Source organism: Phodopus roborovskii, unplaced genomic scaffold, assembly GCF_943737965.1.
Source record: "Phodopus roborovskii unplaced genomic scaffold, PHOROB, whole genome shotgun sequence".
NCBI classification, from domain to species: Eukaryota; Metazoa; Chordata; class Mammalia; order Rodentia; family Cricetidae; genus Phodopus; species Phodopus roborovskii.
Window position 1 is genome coordinate 310,752 of NW_026126483.1, and position 22,989 is coordinate 333,740.

At 42.9% G+C, this 22,989-nt stretch overlaps 1 protein-coding gene across 1 annotated transcript in view; it reads left to right on the plus strand.

Moving 5' to 3' along the window:
• Carmil1 (capping protein regulator and myosin 1 linker 1) overlaps window positions 1–22,989 on the plus strand; it is a 274,465-nt gene that overhangs the window by 239,067 nt on the left and 12,409 nt on the right. Inside the window, 5 exon segments of the mRNA XM_051194557.1 lie at window positions 2,376–2,442; window positions 3,043–3,239; window positions 12,249–12,361; window positions 16,929–17,349; window positions 21,924–22,005. Coding sequence (XP_051050514.1) covers window positions 2,376–2,442; window positions 3,043–3,239; window positions 12,249–12,361; window positions 16,929–17,349; window positions 21,924–22,005 — 880 coding nt within the window.

Here is a 22,989-nt window from a genome sequence, read left to right on the forward strand (position 1 = left end):
GTGAAATGCCCAGTGACTTTCCTGTTTTTATGTATCTCCAAAATTAAGCTAAATTACTTATTTTACAGATGGGTCACCAAATCTGCAAATGAGTTTCTTTCTCTAGATATTATCTGTTATTTACCTGTACATGAAGTTATACATGTGTACCTTTTCAAATATTAATGCTGCTGTATGGATATAAACTGTTATGATTTTGGCACCTTTCACATACATTTCTCACTAATTTACTGGCTCTAAGGAAAGGGAAACTGGAGCTAGGCTGTTTTTGTTTGTGAATGCTATCTGTAAAACAAACGTAGTCCTGAGGCACAAGGACAAAAATTTTCAGGTCTCCTACATACCTGCATTTTAAACCTTTTCTGGTTATTATTATCTGGATGAAATTATATCCCAAGCTTAGTTTGCATTGCTTTTTGAATGTGACTCAGACAGGGTCTTGTATAGTCGAGGCTCACTTCAAGCTTATTGTTAAGTCCAGGCCGGCCTTGAGTTGGCGATCATGGGTAAACACCATATGCCTTGTTTCTGGCTTCCCTGTTGACCCTTTCACTACGGAGATTGGATGAAAGGTGTGTAAAACTCTGGAGAACTAAACACCACGTGTATCTCATCAGAGGTTCTCCTTATAAATAGATGCCTACTGGCTTTTTGCTGAATCCAAGGAGTTGTGTGCTCCAGACCACTCCACTGGACTGCAGGCCGTGAGCCTCCCACACAAACCTCGAGCTTCTCACAAAGCCTGGCTGCCTCCAGCAAGTCACACTGGTCTTTCAGGAAAACAGTTATTTGTGTGGAATCTCATCTGCTCAGCTTTTCTCTCCCTATTCTCCCAGCATTTAATAGCAAACGGGTGTTTATTTTATTAAAGCCAGAGTAACTGTCAACACTGAAAAGTTGTTTGCTTTTCCAGGTCAGTGTGAAGCAGGTTATTCCTTTAAAGAATGTAGACTCTGAGGAAGCTTTAGCTGACAACCATTTCATCCAAGTATACAATACTCTTTCAGCTCTATTTTTCTCTTACTTTGTATGTGGGTCAGGTTTTTGAGCCAGGTTTGGTGGTTCCTGCCTGAAATCCCAGCATATAAGAGTCTGAGTCAGGAGGATTGTCAGCTTGACACTAGCCTAGGTTACATAATAAGACTTTTGTCTCAGAAACGAAATAAGAACCCTCAGCTCTTCTTCCCTCCCCTCCAAAACAACAAAAAGTGAAGTTAAAAAAAAATGAGTGTCATGATGGTTTAAAGACAGCTGCAGTCCATCATCTGTATTGGTAGCAATGGCATAGTAGGAAAATTACTGGACTAGCCCCAACCCTGGTTCTTGTCCAGGCCCAGATCCATCTAACAGCTCAGATTTGTTAGTGTTTATCATCCATCCCATGACTTGATATTGACCTTCAAGTTTATCTGTATAGCTGATGCCAGAGGTTCTTCCCAGCCTCCTCATCTGAAGGAGACAACTCTGGGTGGTAGTGGATGATCCATGCTGGGTGACACTGTCAGTGGTTGTAGATGGCCCATGCTGGATGACAAGTGTGGATGGTAGTAGATGATCCACACTGGGTGGCACTTCTTTTGGTGGTAGATGGCTCATGCTAGATGACAAGTATAGGTGGTACTGGGTTATCTATACTGGGTGACAGTGCCAGTAGTGGCGGATGACTCATGCCAGATGACAAGTGTGGGTGGTGGTGGAAGATCCACACAGGATGCCAGATGTGAATGGTGACTGATGGTCTGTAGTAGATGACAGGTATGAATGGTGGATGCTCCATATTTGATGCCATCACTTGGATTGGCATTGCTCTGGGACTTATTTTTAAAGGGCTCTAGCAGGATACAAGACATTTACTGAGAAGCAGACAGTTTTGAGTTGTGGCACATTGTCCTAAAAATTTAATGACACAGTGTGAAACAAAGAGTTAAGCTACCTAATGTGTTGAAGTGACACCCAGAGACTGCATACGGTATGCCTGCACCAGTGTTGCTGTGACAACCGACAATTAGTCATGAATAATCTCTTTCAGTGCTTTGTGACTGATTTTTAGTCTTTGAGGCTGATTTCTTATCTCCATTTTGACATTCTTATGTATGGCTTAGAGTTAATTTATCATTTGCTGTTCTTTTCAGCCATAGAAATAGATTTTAACTGGATAGAGGTATAGGATAAAAGAGCAGTTAGCTGAATCATTCGAGAAAGTTCTAAACATTTAGAAATCCATCTATGCATCCCCTGAGTCAAGCCAGCAGCTGCTGCAGTGGAACCATTTAGTAGTGACACAGGAACCTAGTTTAACTAGCTGATCCCTGGTGCCTTAGAGTTTGAGACAAGTTTCCATGCTTACCTAAGTTCTGCCTCTATCTGATTGCCAGATGACTCCCAAGTCCAAGAGGAAGAGCATCCACAGCCGAATGCTGCGGCCTGTGTCCAGGGCATTTGGTGAGTGTGATACCAATGCCAGCCACTTCCTGGCTGGAAACAACCCAGCAAGTTCACACTGTCCCAGAGGGATTCACTCTACAACTTGAGAAAGATTTGGGTAATTGGTGAGGGGCAGTAGACTGAGAAATTACTTTTCAAGGCCAGGTATAATTACTCATTCCTGCAATCTTAAGAGACTGAGGTAGCAGGGTGGATGTAAGTTGGAGATCATCCTGGGCACAGAGTGCCCAGGCTACAGAGTGAGAGCTTGTCGGAAACAGAAGAAAAACATTACTTCTCTCGATTTCTTAGGGCTTTATTATTGCTGGTGATGGAATTGGGTTTCTCTATCCTTCCTTTCTTTTATCCCTTTCTCCCTCCCTCCTTTCTTCCTTTTCTCCCTCCTTCCCTGCCTTTCTTCCTCTCTCCTTTATTTCCTTCCTTTTTTGTTTTTGAGGTCTGAGTGTGTGCTCCAGGCTGGCCTGAACTCAGCCACCCTCCCACCTTAGGTTCCCCGGCGCTGGCTGGCATTTTAGTAATACTCCGCCAGGCCTGGCCCTTGAAATTTTTCTATTATAGTCTTTGCGTCACCCTTGCTTTGGGATCTGTTTATTTCAGAAATGGAGTTTGATCTTGATAAAGCCCTGGAAGAAGTGCCGATTCACATCGAAGACCCACCTTTCCCATCAATCCGGCAGGAGAAGCGAAGCTCGGGGTTGATTTCTGAGCTGCCCTCAGAGGAAGGCAGGAGACTGGAACACTTTACCAAGTTACGGCCCAAGCGAAACAAGAAGCAGCAGCCAACACAGGCAGCGGTAGGTATCCATAGGGCTCCTCAGGCCCCTCCTTCACTCCACCTCCTAAACGGTCCATAACTGTAAATAGTGCCAGCAACTGGGGATCAAGTGCTCAAATATGCAAGCCTATAGGGGCGTTTCTTATTTAAATCCCCAGAAGTCCTTGGGCCTGCTAGGCAGCAGCAGGCAGCAAAGTGACCCTGTCTCAATGAAAGTAGTCACTGACACCCAAGATTGTCCTCCAACTGTCACATGTATGCTAGCACTCACATATATGAATATGCATGTACACACAAAACCAAAAAGAGGTCCTCGACTCTTTGGTCTGGGCTTGTATATCTTCTTTGCTGCTGGCTAATTCTATGTGAACCCATTTTCAGAGCCTCTGCTGAGCTCTGCACCTTCAGATGTGGAATGTTCTGGGATACCTCAGGCTAGACAGTTTCTAAACTAGGATCCTGTTTTGCCTGTCACCCTGCTTTTCCTTGTTTGTCCTCTGTGGGGTCTCACTGACTGACATGTTAAAAATCTGTCTGTAGCTGGGCAGAGTGGTACAGCTCTTTAATCCCAGCGTGTGGGAGACAGAGGCAGGTGAGTTTCTGTGAGTTCAAGGCTAACCAGATCTACATAGCATGCGGTCCAGGCCCATTAAGGCTACATAGAGAGAACCTGTCTCAAACAAAAGAAAATAAATAGGCAAAAACCTAGTTGCAGCAGTCATTATGTACCTCCTCCATCCTCTTAATCATCCCTTCTCTCCATCCCCTTTTCTTACTGCTTTCCCTGGAGCTGAAGATGACTGGCAGGTCTTTCAGATCTCCATGGAAACAGAACTTCTTCCAGGAAGCCCTCATTGCCTCTTCCTCTCTGATCCTACAGAGCTAACAGCCTCAGGGAAAAGTGGTTCTCATGGACTTGTGCTTGATGCAGAGCTTGTGAAACCCCCATGGGAATAGGTATTTACCCTGAGATGGCTCTCGTCACATATTCCCAGCTGTCCTCTTTGCCTGTGAATTCCAGGCTTGTGACTCATAACCTATAGGAATGTGCCCAATGCTGATGCTTTGGGCTGGAAATACAAGCAATGGGTGCTCAGCAGTGGTCGTTAGATCAATTGGGGAGAACTGGCTTTCTCTACTTGCCCACATGGTCAATAGTTTGTAAGGCGTACAGGTTTGTCCAGCAGGCATGTTGCCAGCTTGGAGATGTGGTCACTGCCATCACCATCTCTCATACACACCAATAAATTGTTAGCAGTGTTTTTTTTTTTTTTTTTTTTTTTTTTAAAGCCATGCGGTTTTTTGTCGCTTATGTTGAGTCAGGAAACCTCTCTTAAAGGAGCCGCACAATCTGCTTGTCTCTCGCAAGTAGAGTTCAACCAAGAAAAATGCTGCTACCAAGAAAGCTTGTTTGTCTTTGTTCTTTTGTTTCTAAAACCCTTTTTGAAGCTTTTGTTAACCTTTAAATGGAAGTTCTTACTAGCCACGTGGGCGCCATTTGTACTGTTTTTCCGCCTGCCGCCTCTGGTCTTGTCCTGCTGCCGCATCAGCCCCAAATAACACACAGAAACTCTGTATTTGATTTAATGCTGTTGGCCCTGTTACTTGTTTCTTATCGGCTAGCTCTGTCTTAAGTATTAACCCATTATAGTTCACTTTAAAAGACCGGTGTTCAGATGAGTTCATTTGAATCTGAAGGCCTGGGCCTAGTTTCAGAGTTTTCTTTCCAGCTTATTTGATTGTGGATCCTTTCTACCGCATTATGCAAGCTTAGATATATAAGCACTTATTGCTATTTTATTTTAAGTAAGGGAGAGGGGCTTATCAGATAAGGAAAGAAGCACCTTCCGCTATGCTGGCTCAGACTTCTACTCTAGATTGTTGCTGTGTAGTCCCTCTCTGGCTGTCATTTCTGCAATCATTAGCAGCATGACTTGAATGTGAAATGATGGGTTCAGTGTCTCCGTGCCCTTGGAGGGAAACATTTTTTGGGTTTGTGTATTTGTTTATTTATCTTGCTTTTATGATTCTGGGGACCGAACCCACAGTCATGTACAAATGATTCTTTCTTCCTACATTTAAAAATCTAAAAAGAATGAGGCATGGTGGTTCATGCCTGTAATCCTAGAGGTTGTGAGGCTAAGGGAGGAGGATCAGGACCGGAAGGGCATTCTTCAGTACACATGCTGGACGCCATCTTGGGCTATAGGAGGCCCCTGGAGAATAACAATAATAGCAAGAACCACGGGATTTGAGGACCATGATCATTCTTGAATATTCAGTGAAGGTACATTAATTACCATATGATTTCTCAAGGCTCACTGTTTTCTGAGTACTGTTTCTTACCACAGCCTTATTGGGGGTAACTCACATTTTCAGGTAAGTATCAGGAAGAAGCAAAAAGCTAGAGAGAAATGTAACCGAACAAAAAATATTTCGGCTGCTTTCATCACTAGTGTTTAGTCTCAGCAGGTGTCTGATGTGACCATCAGGTTTTTTGTGTTATTTTTGTTGTTGTTGTTGTCGTTTTGTTTTGCCAGGACTGTGTAGAACCAGCTTGTTCTGAGTTGATCTTGGCTTGACTGAAGTCTACCTTTGACCTCCACTGCACCCTTGAGCTACCCTAGACATAAGAATTCTGAAAGCCAGGGCTAGTTCAGATACACACATGTCACTGTCACTGAGCCAAAGCTAGTAACGCTGTCACTCTGGGTTTTGTGCCAAAATTAACAATAAAATTGCATAAACACTGTCCCTCTAAAAATGCTAACTCTCACTTAAGGAAGTAAAGCAAATATGAGTGCTGTTCCTAGGAACACAGACTTGTGCACCACCATGGAAAAGCTTTGAAGTCACACGTCCTTGTGTTCTTTGTGGTAGTCTCAACTTTAGAGCACGTAGAGGCTTGTGGGGTCAGGCTTAGGTGACATTTGAAAAGACATGAGGGTGTTGGGGTCGATACTGAGGTGGACAGTCACTGTATCCAAAGGGACTGAGAGAGTACAGAACAGCTTTGTCTCTTGATCATCAACATTCCATCTGTGTTGCTTGCAGTTCTCAAGGAACAAAACCAACAGACTGCATAGCTATGCATAATGGATTTACTGGGATGGCACACTCAAGAAGGGTCTGGCCAGCTCAGCTGTGGCCATACTAGAGAGGCTGAGCAGCTGATTGATGCTCAGCCCACGAAGCTGGATGCCTCAGCAGCCCAAATCTGGTGCTGAAGGCCTGGAAGATTCCTGGAGCCACTGGTGGTGTTCTGTCCATGTCGGAAGGCTGAAGAAGCTGTAGTCTGATGAGAGAGGAAGCTGCCAGTGGCTAGGATGGCAGAGGCATGGATAGACACGCTCTCCGGTGGAAGCAAGGGCAGGCAACACTGCCTTCCCTCGGGCCTCTTTATATATGAGGCACCCACTGAAAGGCGTTGCCTACTCTTGGGGTGCAACTTTCCCCCAGTTAACCCTTCCTGTAAACTCCCTCCAAACATACCCAGAAGTGTGTCTCCTATTTGAATCCAGATTTGGTCAAGTTGACAAGATGAACCGTTCCCTCTCCAGTTGCCACACTGTCTCCACCTGAGGTCTGGCAATGCGCAGGATCTTTAACACACAGAGCGGCAGCTTCTCCAGTGCTTCTGTCCACAGTATGAAAGGAAACACAGATGATCCTTTGTATTTTTCCTTCAGTGATAAAAATGAAACCCAGGGCCTGGCACATGCTAGGAGAGTGAGAACTCACCAATGAGCCTGTAACTCACAGCCCAGCCTATAATTTAAAAAAGAAAATCACAAAAGTTCACTCTTGGATCATGCTTTAATCATGTCACATCACCAACTATCTTATTTATTTATTTATTTATTATACATATACAGTATTCTCCCTGCATGTAGACCTGAATGCCAGAAGAGAGCACCAGATCACATTACAGATGATTGTGAGCCACCATGTGGTTGCTGGGAACTGAACTCAGGATCTCTGGAAGAGCACCCAGTGCCTTTAACCTCTGAGCCATCTCTCCAGCCCTGCCAGCTGTCTTGTGGCTGACAATTATAAACATCTGCCCTCTGCACTTTAACTGCCCCCTGTGCTCATGCAAAAACAAGGTCTTTGTAAAAACAAGAGTAGTTTAATCTACTCCGTTTTCTTCCCACTTATTAATGTGTATGTGCATTCTCTTAGACATGTGTTATAGTCCTTCCAGTTGTTCTTGAGGTCATTTTAGTAATTTAAATTTTCATAGAATATTGTCCATTTGATCAAATTGATCATTTGCATAGAATTTGAATTGCTCTTAACTATCATTAACTGTCTCCCTTTCTTGTTCTCTGCTTTTAGTTAGTTAGTATTTTCTTCTGATTTATTTTTTGAGACATGTTGTTTGGTTCCTAGGCTAGCCTCAAATTCAATCCTCCAACCTTACCCTCCCCAGTACTAAATTCCAGGCCTGAGCCACCATGCTCAGTCCCATTGCTGATATATTTTAATGTTTTTCATCCATTGTGTAGCTTTAGCATGGTCTGTTCTCAGAGAACTGCCTCCCAAATCCATTGCATATTCTCCTGTATTGCCTTCCTTTGGTGCATTTCTGATGTTCCCGTTGGATGTCTGTCTTCCTTGTTTGTTGCTGTGGGAGGCATGCCTGGAAGGTGTGTGGTTGCTTCCTAAGGAGTTTGTTCTCTCTGGGCACATTTGCTCACACTTCCTTCTGTCTGGCTTCTTTTGTTTTTTTGTTTTGTTTTGTTTTTTAAGCTATGTCAAATCCTGGTGTCCACTGTACCCCTGAGTGTTCTGCTCAGTCTCTCTGGCGAGGGAGACAAGAGGGTGGTCTGAACTACATTTAACCTCCCAGCACCCACTTACCTTTTAGTCATTCACAAATGAGCCTTTCAGAGAGTATGCTGAAGGTGCACAGTGTCATTGACTTACTTATCAGAAGAAGCTAGACAGCTCCCAGAGCAAGTGTGGTCCTGCCCATGCAGGGTGATCCCTGCTCTCCCTCTCCAGCATTGCTCTTTGCATCTGATACTGATTCGGGTTGACAGAAGATACTTGACTTGCATCACAGCTTTTCCTTTTGCTAGAAAGTGAGTGTTAACAGCATGTGCTTTTGTCCTTGAACTCTGTTGAACTGATTCTATTCATCATAGTCTGGGTTTTGGCTTCTCTTCAGAGACCAGCTCCCTTTAACTGAGCTTCTCTTTAACCGCTGCCTTTTAAAGCACCTCCCGCGATATATCCAGCCATGCTGGGTGTCTCTTAACCTGTCTATTCTGTTCTTTACCTCTAAAATGTCAATGTGGGGGGTGCACTCGAGGGCCTGGGAGGTGCAGCCCGGCCCTTTAAGCGCTGTGCCTGCAGAGAGCTGCGCTTCCCCCTCGGTCTCTGAAGCCTCCATGCTCTTCATACATACTATCATGGAACTCAGCTCTGTTTTCAAAGCAGGAAAAACAAAAAGGTCTGAGGGAAGAAATTATATGAAAAGAATATAACCCTTTATTTATTCGGTCAAGAAGGGGACTTGTAACCAGTACGGTTTTTCCGCCTGCTGCCCGGTCTTGTCCCGCCGCCACGCCGCCAGCCCCAAATAACACACAGAGACTCTGTATTTGATACAATACTGTTGGCCCGGTTACTTGTTACTTATCGGCTAGCTCTGCCTTTAATTATTAACCCATTTCTGCTGATCTATGTATTTCTCTTACCAGGGAGCCGGCGGCATACTGCTTTCTTCAGACTCTCCATCTTGACTCCTCCTTCCTACTTCCTATTTCCTCCTTGTCTCCTAGTCCCTCCTATCTTCTTTTCCTATTGGCCAACAGTGCTTTATTATTAACCAGTATGAGAAACATACAGAATGACCTCTCCCATCATCTCCTCTTTTCTGTCTAAATAAAAAGAAGGGTTTTAACCTTAACATAGCAAAATATATCACATAACAGTTATCAAATAATCACAGTTAACACTATTTAGTCCATTAACATTTAGCAAGATTTGAAGAAAATATTCCATCATCTATCCTGTCTTTGTGTGTCTAAAGTACTTATCTTTAATACTAAGGAAAACTATAACTATAACTATCTGTCTTCAACTCCTTCAAAGACCACAGAAGGATAATATATAAACTCTAGAAATGACAGAGACAACTCACTGCCTGGTCACCCGAAGTTCTTTTGTAATCTTCCATCTTCAGCCCATAGGCCATAGTGTGTCTAGCTGACTCTTCAGCAACGCAGGAAACTTTAAACTGTCTTTTTGTATTGGCAGTTTGACAGTCACTTTTCTCTGTGTCCTGCATACTGTCTCGCAGACTTTTCCATGAAGCAGGAACTCTGTAGCAATGTCCATCTTGAATCAGCAGTCACTTTTCGTTGGGTCCTGCATGTCCAGTTTATACAGCATAAAGTCAAACAGTCCAGACAAGAGCATTATCTTGTCCAAATGGCTAGTCTTGCCATATTGGAAGTAAACACCATAAGGAGTTTCTTCAATGTCCATCTTCCTTTTTGACGCAGGTGGTGTTACCAGGAGCAATTATGTCTCACTGTCAAGTAAAACCCTAAACCATTTTAAATGCCATATTCTGTAGGTCTTTGAAAGGTTTGAAGAATGCCTATTTATCTCAAATACATCTCTGTGTATCTTGAAAACCTAACTAACTTAACTCTAAGCTTGGACTATCATAGGTAATTATCTATAATCTGTACTACATTATACAATATGTTTCTGAATGAACTATATAAACACAATACCTAAACAAAAGGAGAAATATATACATCACAAAATTGACCTTAAATTGTATCAATAAATGAAAATCCATTCCAATACAAAGTATTCATATCTATACCATAATTCCCTTTTTACCTTTAAAAAGATATTGGTTGTGATCATTAACCATTTATAACCAAATCCATTTAAATGAAAACAAACATTTATAAACAATATTTGGGAATTTGGGCGTCGTTCTTTCCAAACTACTTCCTGCTGACAGGGGCGCTGTCATGGGGATCCTAAGAAGTTGCAGAAATCTTGGCTGTAGTCTTCGAGGCTGCTTTGTCCAAGCTGTTTTGAATGTTGGATCATCAGCGACTGTTTCAGGGGGCCTGGCTTGATCAAACCACATTAGTCTGGAAGGAATCCACAGCTTTTTATTTTCTGTGGAAACAAAAATAGAAATCCTTTTCCCCAGTAACTTGTCCTTGAACTTAAATGTTGGAGTCAAAGCATTTTTAAAATATATAAATTGAATTAATGCAGAAGCATTTCCTTTATCAGTTGTTATTTTCTCAGCAGTCAAACAATGCAGAGACAACACAATAGCATACAATAACCAGATTCTCTCTAAGCTTTTCATCTTTACGTGGCTTTATTATTACTCTGTTTATTTTACTTTTATTTTTTGAGACAGGGTTTCTCTGTGTAACTCTTATCTGTCCTGGAATTCACTCTGCATACCAGGTTTACTTTGAAATCACAGAGATCTGCTTGCCTCTGTCTCCCGGGTGCTGGGATTAAAGGCGTGTGCTACAACACCCAGTTCCTCTTTGTCTCTTTAAAACCATTTTTTTTCATGTCTACGTATATTTTAAAACACACTGTAAACCTTTAGAGGTTTTTCTTAATATGAATCTGTCTTTACTGTAAATCTTTATCTTCGTCTGGCCACAAGTCGTTTATCTGGTAAACAACAACATTGCTAAAATGAAAGTCATAGCTGTGTCAGCCGAGGTTTACCAAAGATGGTGGCGGGTACTTTTACTGCCAGCAAGGAAAGCTGTGCTCACCGCCTTGGTCTGCGCTGCCACCCAGAAAGCATGCTGCCGGCTTGGAGATGTGGTCACTGCCATTGCCATCTCTCATACACACCAATAAATTGTTAGCAGAGTTATTTAAAACCTGTGCGTTTTTTTGCTGCTTAAGCTGAGTCAGGAATCTTCCCTTAAAGGAGCCGCGTGAATATCTGCTTGTCTCTAGCAAAGCAGAGTTCAACTGAGAAAAATGCTGCTACCAAGAAACCTTGCTTATCTCTGTTCTTTTGTTTCTAAAACCCTTTTTTAAGCTTTTGTTAAATTTTAAGTGGAAGTTCTTACTAGCCACGTGGGCGCCATTTGTAACCAGTACGGTTTTTCCGCCTGCTGCCCGGTCTTGTCCCGCCGCCACGCCGCCAGCCCCAAATAACACACAGAGACTCTGTATTTGATACAATACTGTTGGCCCGGTTACTTGTTACTTATCGGCTAGCTCTGCCTTTAATTATTAACCCATTTCTGCTGATCTATGTATTTCTCTTACCAGGGAGCCGGCGGCATACTGCTTTCTTCAGACTCTCCATCTTGACTCCTCCTTCCTACTTCCTATTTCCTCCTTGTCTCCTAGTCCCTCCTATCTTCTTTTCCTATTGGCCAACAGTGCTTTATTATTAACCAGTATGAGAAACATACAGAATGACCTCTCCCATCAGGGACTGATTGGTGAGGCAACTAAAGGAAGCCACTCCTAGCCATCCTCTTGTCTCCCTGGTACTGAGATTTTAGTTGTGTTTTTATTTTGTAGGATTTTGAAAAATGAACTTTGTACAGCCTATTTGGTCCAGCCATACAAATCCCCCATCATGTGTTGTTTACAGTACATCTTGTAAACCTGTTTCGTGGGTGAATGTGGTGATACATGTCTGTAATCCCAACAGTCCTGAAGCTGAAGCAAAAGGATTGCTGCAAGTTCAAAGCCAGCCTGATCTACATGATGAGTGCCAGGCCAGCCAGGGCTACTAGCAGAGACTGTCTCAAAACCTGTCTCCATCTCCAGCCATTCCAAGCTGAATGTACATGATGTCATCAAAACCTGTCCCCCACAATCACCAACATGTCTATAAACCTGTTTTTTCTTCACTAGGTTATGGTTCTTTACCTGCCTCTGTTCCTGTAAATCCCTATTGCAGTGAGTCATGGCCATGTTGTAGGTTATTGAATCCAACAGAACTGAAGGTATATTGAGTTGACAGTGGAGTGAGATTGTGTTTGTTTTGCAGATCTGTACCACCAGCATCATCCCCCATGATGGAGAACAGAATGGCCTCATGGGCAGAGTGGATGAAGGCGTAGATGAATTTTTCACCAAGAAAGTGACTAAAATGGATGGCAAGTAAGTTTCCAGTCATTTCATTAAAATAGTATTTTGTTCACATCTAAGTGGCTACTGGTTATAATTTATCTAGGCAATGTAGTCTTATACAAGAGATTTACAATTTGTATTTGTAAAACATGGTATTGCTTGGGAACTTGTTAGAAATTCAAATTCTCATGCTCTTACCACTGATCTGCTAAACTAAGAGACTGTAGGACCTGTTGCATAGCAGTCCACATCACATCCAGGCCAAACATTTGCTATGCCAGGGGCATTTCTCATATTCACCTGGGAGATTCTGTTTCAGGGCAGTGAGCATCCTTTGAACTTTCTTATTCATATTTTTATCTGTTGGCAGGTTGGGCAGTAAAGTGACAGGAAAGGTGGTGCAGGACTCTCAGATTTTCCCTATGTTGTGGCTGGTATTGTGCTCTTGACAGGCTCTCGATCACCTGGTATACAAGACAACCCTCCAGGCATGCCTATGAGGGATTACCTAGATTATGTTAATTGGGGTGGGAAGATGCAGCCTGATTGCACCCAGTCCCAGACTACATGAAAAGGAAAAAGCCAGCTGAGCATGCTCCCTCCTTCCTGTAGATGTACAACTCACACTACACCTATGACCGCCTCTCTGTGATGGACTGTTCTCTGGAACTGTGTGCAAATGCAAGCAAACCCTCTCTTCCTTAAATAGCTTTTATCTCTGGGTATTTTATCACAAGAGGAAAAGGAACTACTGTGTTCTAAAGACTTTTCTCTACATTTCCTTATTACTAGGGTGTTGCTTCCTTAGAAGAGAGCTCAATGATACTTTAACTTCAGCTAGTCATGGAGCAAGAGAATTAATATAAATGAAGTCATCCTGGAATGCATTAATGAATTCCAAACCAGCCTGAGCTATATTGTTCAACTTTAACACTCCTGTCTTTATACATGATTTTCCTGAAGTTATTCAATCTGTTACTAAAAGCTGATACATCTCAAAACAGACTCCAAGCTTGGATTATGTTTGTGAAGACTGTTTCAGTTTAGAGACGAAATTCAGGAATGCATTAAACCTTGCTAATAGCTGAAAGCAGGCTGGCAGGAGAGCTGAGGAAGGGCTGTGATTGATGAGTCTTATCTATTCTCTGCAGGGTGGTAAAGTAAAAATAAGTTAAGTCTCATAACCATGGCAGTGGAGCTTAAAGATGCTAGGAAGCTTTAACACCTAATTATTGGTTGTCATTGACTCTAGTCTTGCAGCTTAACATAGCATAATTTGGCAGAATTCTATCTTTCAAGACCTACCAATATGTCGTTTATTCTTTGATAGTTTCCTATAATGCTTTGTTCCCAAAAATTAATTCCTGCTGGTTCCTGGCCTTCCCTGCGATACCTCATACACATCTGTAATATGCATCCTCAGGAATCCATTTGGGTTTTGGTTGTTTTATATATAAGGATTAGAGCACTATATTTTCAAGAGGGTCAAGAAACACAATATAAACAGAGCAAAATGGAAAATTCTTTCTTGATGAATTGCTGCCTATCTCACCCAGAATACTGTTCAAGATCAATGCCTGGGTCTTATTTTTTTTAATCACTTCAGAATCTTTTATTGCATTATATTTTATCTTTTATTATTTGCTTTGCTATTGTATTCTGCTTTTGAGATGGTGTCTTGATGTATTCAGTGCTAGTCTGGAATTCACTAAGCATCCCAGGGAAAATTTATACATTCAGTCATCCTCCTGCCTCAGCCTCCCATGTGCTTGGGTTCCTGGTGTACACTGCCACATGTAGGAACTTCAGGATCTTAGTACTGGCTACATTAGTTATTGACCAACAGTCATTGCTGAAAAACACATCAAGACAATTGAGCTGTCGCTGTATAATTACAGATACCGTTGCTGGCTCTTCATGTAAAACATGGTATTGCTTGGGAACTTGTTAGAAATTCAGTGTGAGCATTGGATGTGGACCTAGTACTCTGTCACACCTGCCCCACCCTAACTTCCTTTCTTGATAATGCAGCTTTGTTCTTCACTTGTCTTTGAATGACATCTGGGTGTATCTGTACTATGTAGCAACTATTTCCACAAAGGTGTTAGTTCAGAATTTGGTCATGTTTCTGTGTGCAAGACTAGATTGCTCAACTCATCTGTTGATGGGACCTACAAAAGTTGTAAATTTTTAAACTGTGTATGTAAGTAGATTGTTAGACATTATAGGACATGGCATTAGGTAAAACATCATACATTAGTACAAAGAAAGTTTGAAATTCAGTGCTATGTGCTCAAAGTTTTACATGTCAAGTGGACTACAAGTCTTTAACTAGAAAAACCCCATTTCTTTTCCCACTCCCTGCTCCCCAGAGGCAACTGGTTTTTATTCCATTAACACTTAACTTTAGTTTCGATTTTTTAATACAATACTTTTTCCAATTTTTCTTTTTTTGAATTTCAGAGGATAATAGTATATCATGTCCATTCTCTGACCCCTCTTAATCCCCCCCTCTCTTTCCTGACTTTCTTCATTTGATGATAATTTTTATTAGTTCATTATTCTATGATTGCTTCAGTGGACTTCATTCTAGCCCTGGAAGTATCCACACCTGATTTATGGTGTTTGTTTGTTTGTTTGTTTGTTTTCTGAAAGCTATCCATTCCTTTTAAGTCTCCGGTAAAAACACAGATATCTGAGTTCTCTCTCATGTTCTCCATCTGGTTTTCTCAGACATATCTCATACCTGGGGCAGGGATTGTGGGGAAGGCATTCCTTTATCCTCTGCAAGTGCATTCCCTTCACCACATCCCTGTGTCTTATCTGCTTCTCCGAGTCTGAGATTTACACCCTCATTTTGATGGATTTCCTCCTGTGGTTACTTTCTAAGAAATGGAGTGTTAACAGTGCATTTCTATAAAGGTTAAAATCTTCCATTTTGAGTGATAGTGTTGCTGGGTTTGAAATTGGGGTTTGGAATACATTTTGCTTTGGAATTCTGAAAGCACCGTTCCCTAATTGTCTATCTTCAAGAGTTCTCATAAGAACCCAGTGTCATCTTGAGTCCTGATCCTTTGTAATACGGTTTTGTTTTTTCTCTTCTCAGGAAACATTTGGTGTATCTGTATTGAGTCTCAGGGTACTAAAATTTTATGATCCCCCAGAGGGGGATGCTGGTTTGTCTATCCAGTTTGTTGGCACACAAAAAGTGTTTGGCTCTTAAAACTCATGTTCTTTGGTTCTGGAGTATTTTTATTTAATTGTTTCTTTTGTAGATCTCTTCTGTTTCCTCTTTACACTTTCTGTTAAACTTCCTCTATTTCATCTGGTATTTCCTCTATTAACCTATTAATTCTCATTCTGTCTCTGCCAGTTACTTATTCTTAGCACACCCTCCTTTTTATATGCATTAACTTATTTTTTACACTCCATGCGGCATTTCTTTAGCTGTACCATTTAACCTTAAATGTCCTGCTCGTGTCACATTTGCTTTTATTTGTTTTGTGGCCACATACCCTCAGTTGCACTGTTTCTTTGGTTGGCTCTGCAAACAATGATTTCGGGGTGGGCTGGGCATTGTTGGCCCTGTGGCTTGGAAAGAGGAAATAATTCTTGGTGAATTGGCTTTCAGCCATTCCTCCCTGTCTCTCAGCTTCCCAGCCACTTCCCCTTGTGGAGGTGTTGTTTGTCCGCAGTCTGCAGCCACTGAGATTCTCGCTGCTCCTGGGCCTCCAGTTTAGACTTCAGCCGCTCACGTCCATGAAGCTACTTTGTGCTCTTTGCCTGTTCTCACCTGTGTGGTTTTGTATTTGTTGTTGTCCATTCTGTGTTTCTCCCTGGCTCTAGTTTTGACGGAGTTTCTGGGCATCTAGAGGGAGATCCCATTCCTAACGTTGAGTGGCAGATTCCTTGTGGCACTCATTTTGTTTGCTCCTCTCACCCATTTCCCAAATTTTATTTTTTTTTTTCTTCCTGAAAAATCTATCCTAAAATTTAAATTTATTCTGTCTAGTTTTGTTTTTAGATATAAGGTCTTCTGTAGCCCAGCCTGACCTTGAACTTTATATAGCTGAGTCTGCCCTTGAACCTCTGACCCTCCTACTTCATCTTACAAATACTAATATCACAGATATTATACCAGCACCCTGGCCATGAGTTTTTTCTTTTGTTGCTTCTTCTAGTAATTTATTCCATTTAAACAAAGATCCAAATATTTGTCAGGCCTGAGCAAATATATTGGATTTCACCTATTACCTAATAATTACAGGTGGTCAAGGAAGCTCTTTCCAGTATCCCCCAATTAAACAGTGTAGTTGCCCAATTATAGCACAAGCCAGCCTGGGAGAAGTTCACACTTCATCCTTTATTCATTACAAAGTCTGTCCTCAATCCTGCCTGACTCCTTCAAATTTGCTCATACTCTGTGTGCTTAGTTTCCTCATGGGTAGCCTAAATTCTTCTGTCCCCAAGCACAGGCTTAACATTTTAAATGCTACAGAATATAGCTAGCAGCTTATGCAGCAGTCATCTTCATGTTCACTAAGTAATTGTTTTCATGCCCAAGCCAGTCATTGCTGTGATTTTGGTTGTGGTGCAGGCGGTCATCCACACGCTGCTCGGATGCCCACGATCTGGGTGAAGGAGATGAGAAGAAAAAACGGGATTCTCGGAGAAGTGGCTTTCTCAACCTAATCAAATCACGGTCCAAATCTGAACGGCCACCTACGGTCCTGATGCCAGAGGAGTTCTCTTCCCCAAAGGGGGCAATCCGGAGTCCACCAGTGGACACCGCCAAGAAGGACATAAAAACAGCTGAGCACAACGGAGCGGAACGCACAGAGGAGATGAAGACGCCAGAACCGCTGGAGGAGGGTCAGGCAGAGGAAGCTGCCAGGGTCGAGCGCAGCGACAGCAGGGGTAGCCCACAGAGTGGCCGGCGCTATGTGCAGGTGATGGGCAGTGGGCTGTTGGCTGAGATGAAGGCCAAGCAGGAACGGAGAGCCGCATGTGCACAGAAGGTGAGGAAGGGGCCCTGTGTCTGGGTTTGTGCATTTGCTTCTTTGTTTTTATGGGGAAAGAGGTACAGAAAAACACCTTGTTGATTAGAAATGTAAATACGGGGCGCTGGAGAGATGGCTCTGTGGTTAAGAGCACTTGTGCCTCTGGTAGAGGATGCTGGTTCAGTTCTCAGAACAGACATGGTGATTCACAACCATCAGTAACTTTAGTTCCAGGGGACCGGATACCCTCCTCTGAACTCTGGGCACCAGAGATGCATAAGGTACACATGATTATATGTGCAAGAAAATACTCATACACATAAGATAAATTTTACAAAAAAAAAAAATCTTTTTTAAATGTAAAACCTAAATATTTATTCCCGAAGTATTTAGAGCCCGGCTGCAGAACTTCCTGATTGTTTTCACTGCCCCAGCACATGCCTTGTTTGTTTAATCTGTTGGTTGTTTTGAGACAGGGTCTCTCATACAGCATCACAGGCTTGCCTCAAACTCACTTTGTGGCCCAGGTTGGTCTCAGATTCACTGTGTAGCACAGGGTGGCCTAAACCCATGCCCCCCCCCCAGTTTCAACCCCTACCCCTTCCTGGGGTTACTGTCCGGCCCAGAGGTACATTCTTGAGAGGCATGGTACTTTAAAAGTATTGTCATATGTTTATAAGAAATAAGCTTTGCCCCGCTTGGCTGTCTCCCTGTGCTTTCAATAGAAGCCTGCAAGAACTGGTCCCCAAATAAGACTGACTTAGGTGAATCAGAATGGAGATGCTGAGGGTAGCTGGAGGTTGCAGGGCAGTTAATTATTAAAAGCCCGTTCCATGCTTCATGTAACCTTTCCCAGGCTTCAAACTCCTTTGCAGTATTCCAGATTTAAATGGCAAAAGAAAAAGTCAGGGTCTCCTGTTAGAACTGATCACTGAGTCCACTACTGTAAGCAGACTTTTCTTTCCTGCCTGCTAATTCTCAAATAGCCAACATGGAAGCTTGATATCAATTATAAGTGCTTGGTTGATAACTCAGCTTGTTACTAACTCCCTCTTGCAACTTAAACTAACCCATTTCTCTTCCTTTATTTGCTGCCACTTGGCTCATGGCTTGTTAACTTCACTTTGTACACTTGCTGTACACGTGGCTTGTTTCCTCTGCATCTGACTGATAAGGTCTTGGACTTCATCCTTCTTCTCAGTGTTCTTAGTCTGGTTTTCCCACCTAACCTTATCCTGTCCAGCTATTGACCAGTCAGATGCTTTATTAAACCAATCACAGCATAATTTACAGTGTGCAGAAAGATTATTCCACAGCATGCTAATGCTGCTATAAAAGACAGCAGCATTGGTTTAGAAGTTGCTAAGTCTCAGGGACAAGGTAGAGTATTTGCCTGGCATTTATGAGGATCTGAATTTATTCCCCAGCACAGCAAAGGATAATTTTGGAAAAGGAAGAAAACAAAGATGTTGAATCTCCTCGAAGTCCAGTTTCAAGTTTACTTCCCTTTCTCCCTCCATTGCGTTAAGCTTTGTGATCAAGCTGGAGATCGAGCCCTGCAAGGTCTTGCACACCAGTCTCTTTCTCAGAATGTTGTCTGTTTGCTTCTATAATTTCTTAAAGGAATGTATCTTGTAGTGATTATTAAGATAACCGTGCCCAGGTTGTGTGCATCATCCTGAGATCTGAGAAGTCCCCAAAGAGAAGGAAACTGTGCATCTGTTTTCCTCGAGGCCTCAAAAGATAATGGTTCTTCCAGTGGACCTTGACTTAGAGGAAGTAAAAGGTGGATGCGCAGCAGATACAGAGGACTTTTGTGTTGCCTCTTAACATCTGCTTTTTATTAAACCCTGCATCCCATAAGATTCTGCAGCTGTTCATCATAGTTCTTCTACTTTCCCAGCTATGGATACCCACTTCACTCCTCCCCCCAGGCTGTTATTGTAGCCCAAAGATGAGAGAGCCTACATAACTGTCTACTGCTGCTGCTTTAAGGGAGACATCATTGACCTTCACCATGCAGAATAGTGGAAAAAAGTACTACATCCCTACAGTGAGCCAGATGCCTGCTTATTTTATAAATTTACAACAGCAAATGTGGTGCTTTCCTAATGAACTGTTTATCACCGTTTCCTTTGATGAGCAGCTAATTTTGCTGAAAAGACAGGAATTCTGGAGTGGTTTCCCATGTGTTTGGGACTGATACATACATTGGCTCAGAGTGCCAATGTGTTTGTGCTTGGTCCAGATTTATGTCAATGCTCTCATAGTGCCATCTAGTGTTCTTCTAAATAGCCTTTGTTAAAAAACAAATCTTAAGCAATTACGGTTTAGACCAGTCATGGCTATGCTACCAGGATAATAAAAGCTTTAAAAATAACCAGTGTTAGACTGTTTCCTGAAATGTATCACTGAGTTGTTTACAAAGGTAGTAACATAAGCATCCATGGTTGACATATAATTGGCCTTGCCACTGGAAGAGCAGCGAGGGGGAAGTCCCACATAGGTAGGCTTCATGACATGTTGCACTGTGCCCTGCAGGCACCTGCACAGAGGACTAGCATGGGACCCTCTTCTCTTGGGGTCACTTTTTCATTGCAATGCCAGATCATGTGCTTTTTGTCACAGTGGTGCTGCTCAGCGCCCTCAAAGCCTGGGCCTGTGCTCTTCCTCACAGTCCACTCCACCTCCCTGTTACCTCCTAGCCAATGCAGCCAGGGAGTGAAGCTGCATCAATGTGTCATGGGGATGAATCACCTACACTAAGGGTGTCATATTGAATCTAGGAGTGAGTGGTACGTTTTAAATGAGGAGAGATAGTCAGGCTACATGTCAGAGTGCCTAGTACTCTACCTGGTCACCTCACTTTTGTATTTTCATTATTAATTAACATTTTTTTTGAGACAGAATCTCACAAAGCAGCTCAGGCTGACTCTGGACCACACTATGTAGCTCAGGCTGGCCTTGAACTTGGCCACGATCTTCCTGCCTCAGACTTCCTAGTGCTGAGACTATAGGTAGGAGTCACCATCGTAGCATGTTTTGGGGATGTTGCATAAAAAGTAGCACCAGAAATCACTGTCCATAGTGTTCTTGGATTTTATGTAAACACTGGACTTTTGGTTCCGCCTCTTACATTTCAGACTCTTGTTCTAATGTGGCCATCTGAACTATGAGGGAGGAAGCTGCTTTTCCTCCTACAGTTTCAACTCCTACCCTGAGACTGCCACAGCCCACCCTTCTGAGCCATCACAAACTCCTCTCCCCTGAGGTCTTAAAACCCCCCGTTGGGAGCTCAGTGATACACATTTGTCTCATGTGTAAGGCCCTTGGTTTCATTCCCAGCACTTCAGGGAAGCAATGACTATTGAAAGTCAGGAAGATCCCTGCCATCTACCTTTGCCTCCTAATGACTGTCTGTGTCCTATGGTTCTGCTTAAGTCGCAAGGAACACCTAGAGTATTAGAAGCTCCTCAATCTGGAGTGGTACACCAAGGATGGAAAGGTTCCAGTTGCTTTTAAAACTGTATTTACTGTGTATATACTTGTGTGTGGCACACAGTGCATGTTGCAAGATTCAGTACCTCCAGCACTTGGTGGAGCAACATCAGCCCGCTGGAGCTTGTGGCTCTGGCAGGCCTGGCTCTTCTCCCCCGTGCTGTGTCTGCCTTGCCTTCGAGCTGTTAGATTACATTCCAAAAGCTAGCCACCAAGGTCCAGCTGTCAAAGCACTGAAGTACAGCGACCAAAAGCCCCCTTTAGTTCATCTACTTTATATACCCAGTTAAAATTAAATGCCTTTTCCTAATACACGGTTTCTCCATTTACCTTTATAAACTTCCATTTTTTATGGGTCTTGTCTGTCTGCCACCCAGAGCCAGTCTTTTGTCCCACTGGGACAAATATCCCTGCCCTTGCTCCCTGCTCCTTCTCCCTGGTCCTCTATCTCCTATGTTTGTCTCTTCTTCCTTGCCCTCTGTCCCTCTGGGGAAAATGCATGGCCCTTTGTGCTGAGAGCTTGGTCTTGGCCATCATGAACCAATACCGAAACTTCCATATGGTGTTGTAACTCGAATCTGGGTTCCAGGAATTGAACACATGCTTTCAGACTTGGCAAAAAGCTCCTTTACCTGCTGACCCATCTCTCTGACCTCTGTGTTGCTTTTAAAAGTAGATTTCCTGGAAGCTTGGTATGGTGGCTCATGCCTGAAATTGCAGCTCTTGGGAATCTAAGGAGGATTGTGAGTTTGAAGCCAGCCTGGACTACATCCTAGGATAGCCTAGGCTACAGAGTGAGATCCATCCTAAAAGTAAACAAAAGGCAAACACAAACATATATAGAAAATAAAAAACAAACAAAAACTAGATTTCATGAAAACCAGACCTGGACTCCTTTACCTTTATAGATTGTGACCCCCCCCTCGTGTGGATCTTGGGGGTACTGCAAGCCCTTGTGGGTACATGGTCCCTTCAACAGTAACAGTGCAGGAATAATCTGCTGTAATTCATTATCTGCTTTGTTGTTTCTTTTTATTTTCCCTTACATCTCAGATGTGCTCTTTTTTGGGGTTGGGGGGATCTTGAATTTTTAGAAGCTCGTCAATGATGTCATCACCCAGGATTCCTCCAACCCAGTCTTGAGCAACACAGAGCGGTCAGATGCGAGTGGAACAGGTAAGCAGAGCTGTTGCTTGCATCCCCGGAGGAAAACCATTCACCTTCTGATTTTAGGAGTTGCCTGTGATTGGAAGAAGAAAAATACAAATGGAAGAGCAAGCCTTCGTGTTGTTCCCTTCCTGTCCCAGCCACTCCCGGGGGTGTTACTCCGAGCCGTATAGCCATTATCTGAGGGGGACATTTTATATTTTTGATTTCACAGATGGAGGAAATTAAGATTACCTTCCCCAACTTTTCCTTTTTGACAAATTCTTAAATTGTGGGCATTCTGGTGAATGAACACAGTGTAACAGTTTGGACAGCAAGCTCCGCATGGCGTGTGGAAGAGGAGGGAAGCTATTTTGTTCACCAGGAGGAAGTACTCTACTCCTGTGGCTACAGTGTGGATGGGAACCCCCCCTACCCCCCCCCCCGTGCTTTGTTTCCTCTAGGTTTTCAGTGTAGTGAATGGAGATAAGATGCATGGGATGGAAACCGGCAGTGACTTGTAAGTCACTGTTAGGATGCTTACTTTTTCACTAGCTATTATCTGTAGACAGCAATAGCTGTGTGGATAGAGGAGATGATGACCTTCCCAGAGCTGTTTTCACCTTTAACCCTGAGGGGAGATTATAGCCCTCAAGCATAGCCTTTCTCCCTCAACTTGTAGCCAGGTCCCTAGCGGGTCAGTTGTCATCCAGAACTGAGACACTGCTTGTTGGTGTGTATGCCCATGCCTGTCAGATCCAAGAAAGATCTGAAGACTTCAAATTCATGAAGAATTAGCTTCTCCTTGCTTATGAATATAGAATTATACATGGTGCAGAGTAAAATTTGCTATCTCATTGCAAGGATCTCTGAGTTCTGGAAGGAAAGAATTCAGCCGGGAAACACTTAACTGTTCAAGCAGTTTGTTTAGCAAAGCAAGCACGTCGTCACAAAGAAATTGAAGTGGGCTGTCCCAGAGTGGGCAGGCAGCCTAGCAGGCTCCACAAGCAGGAA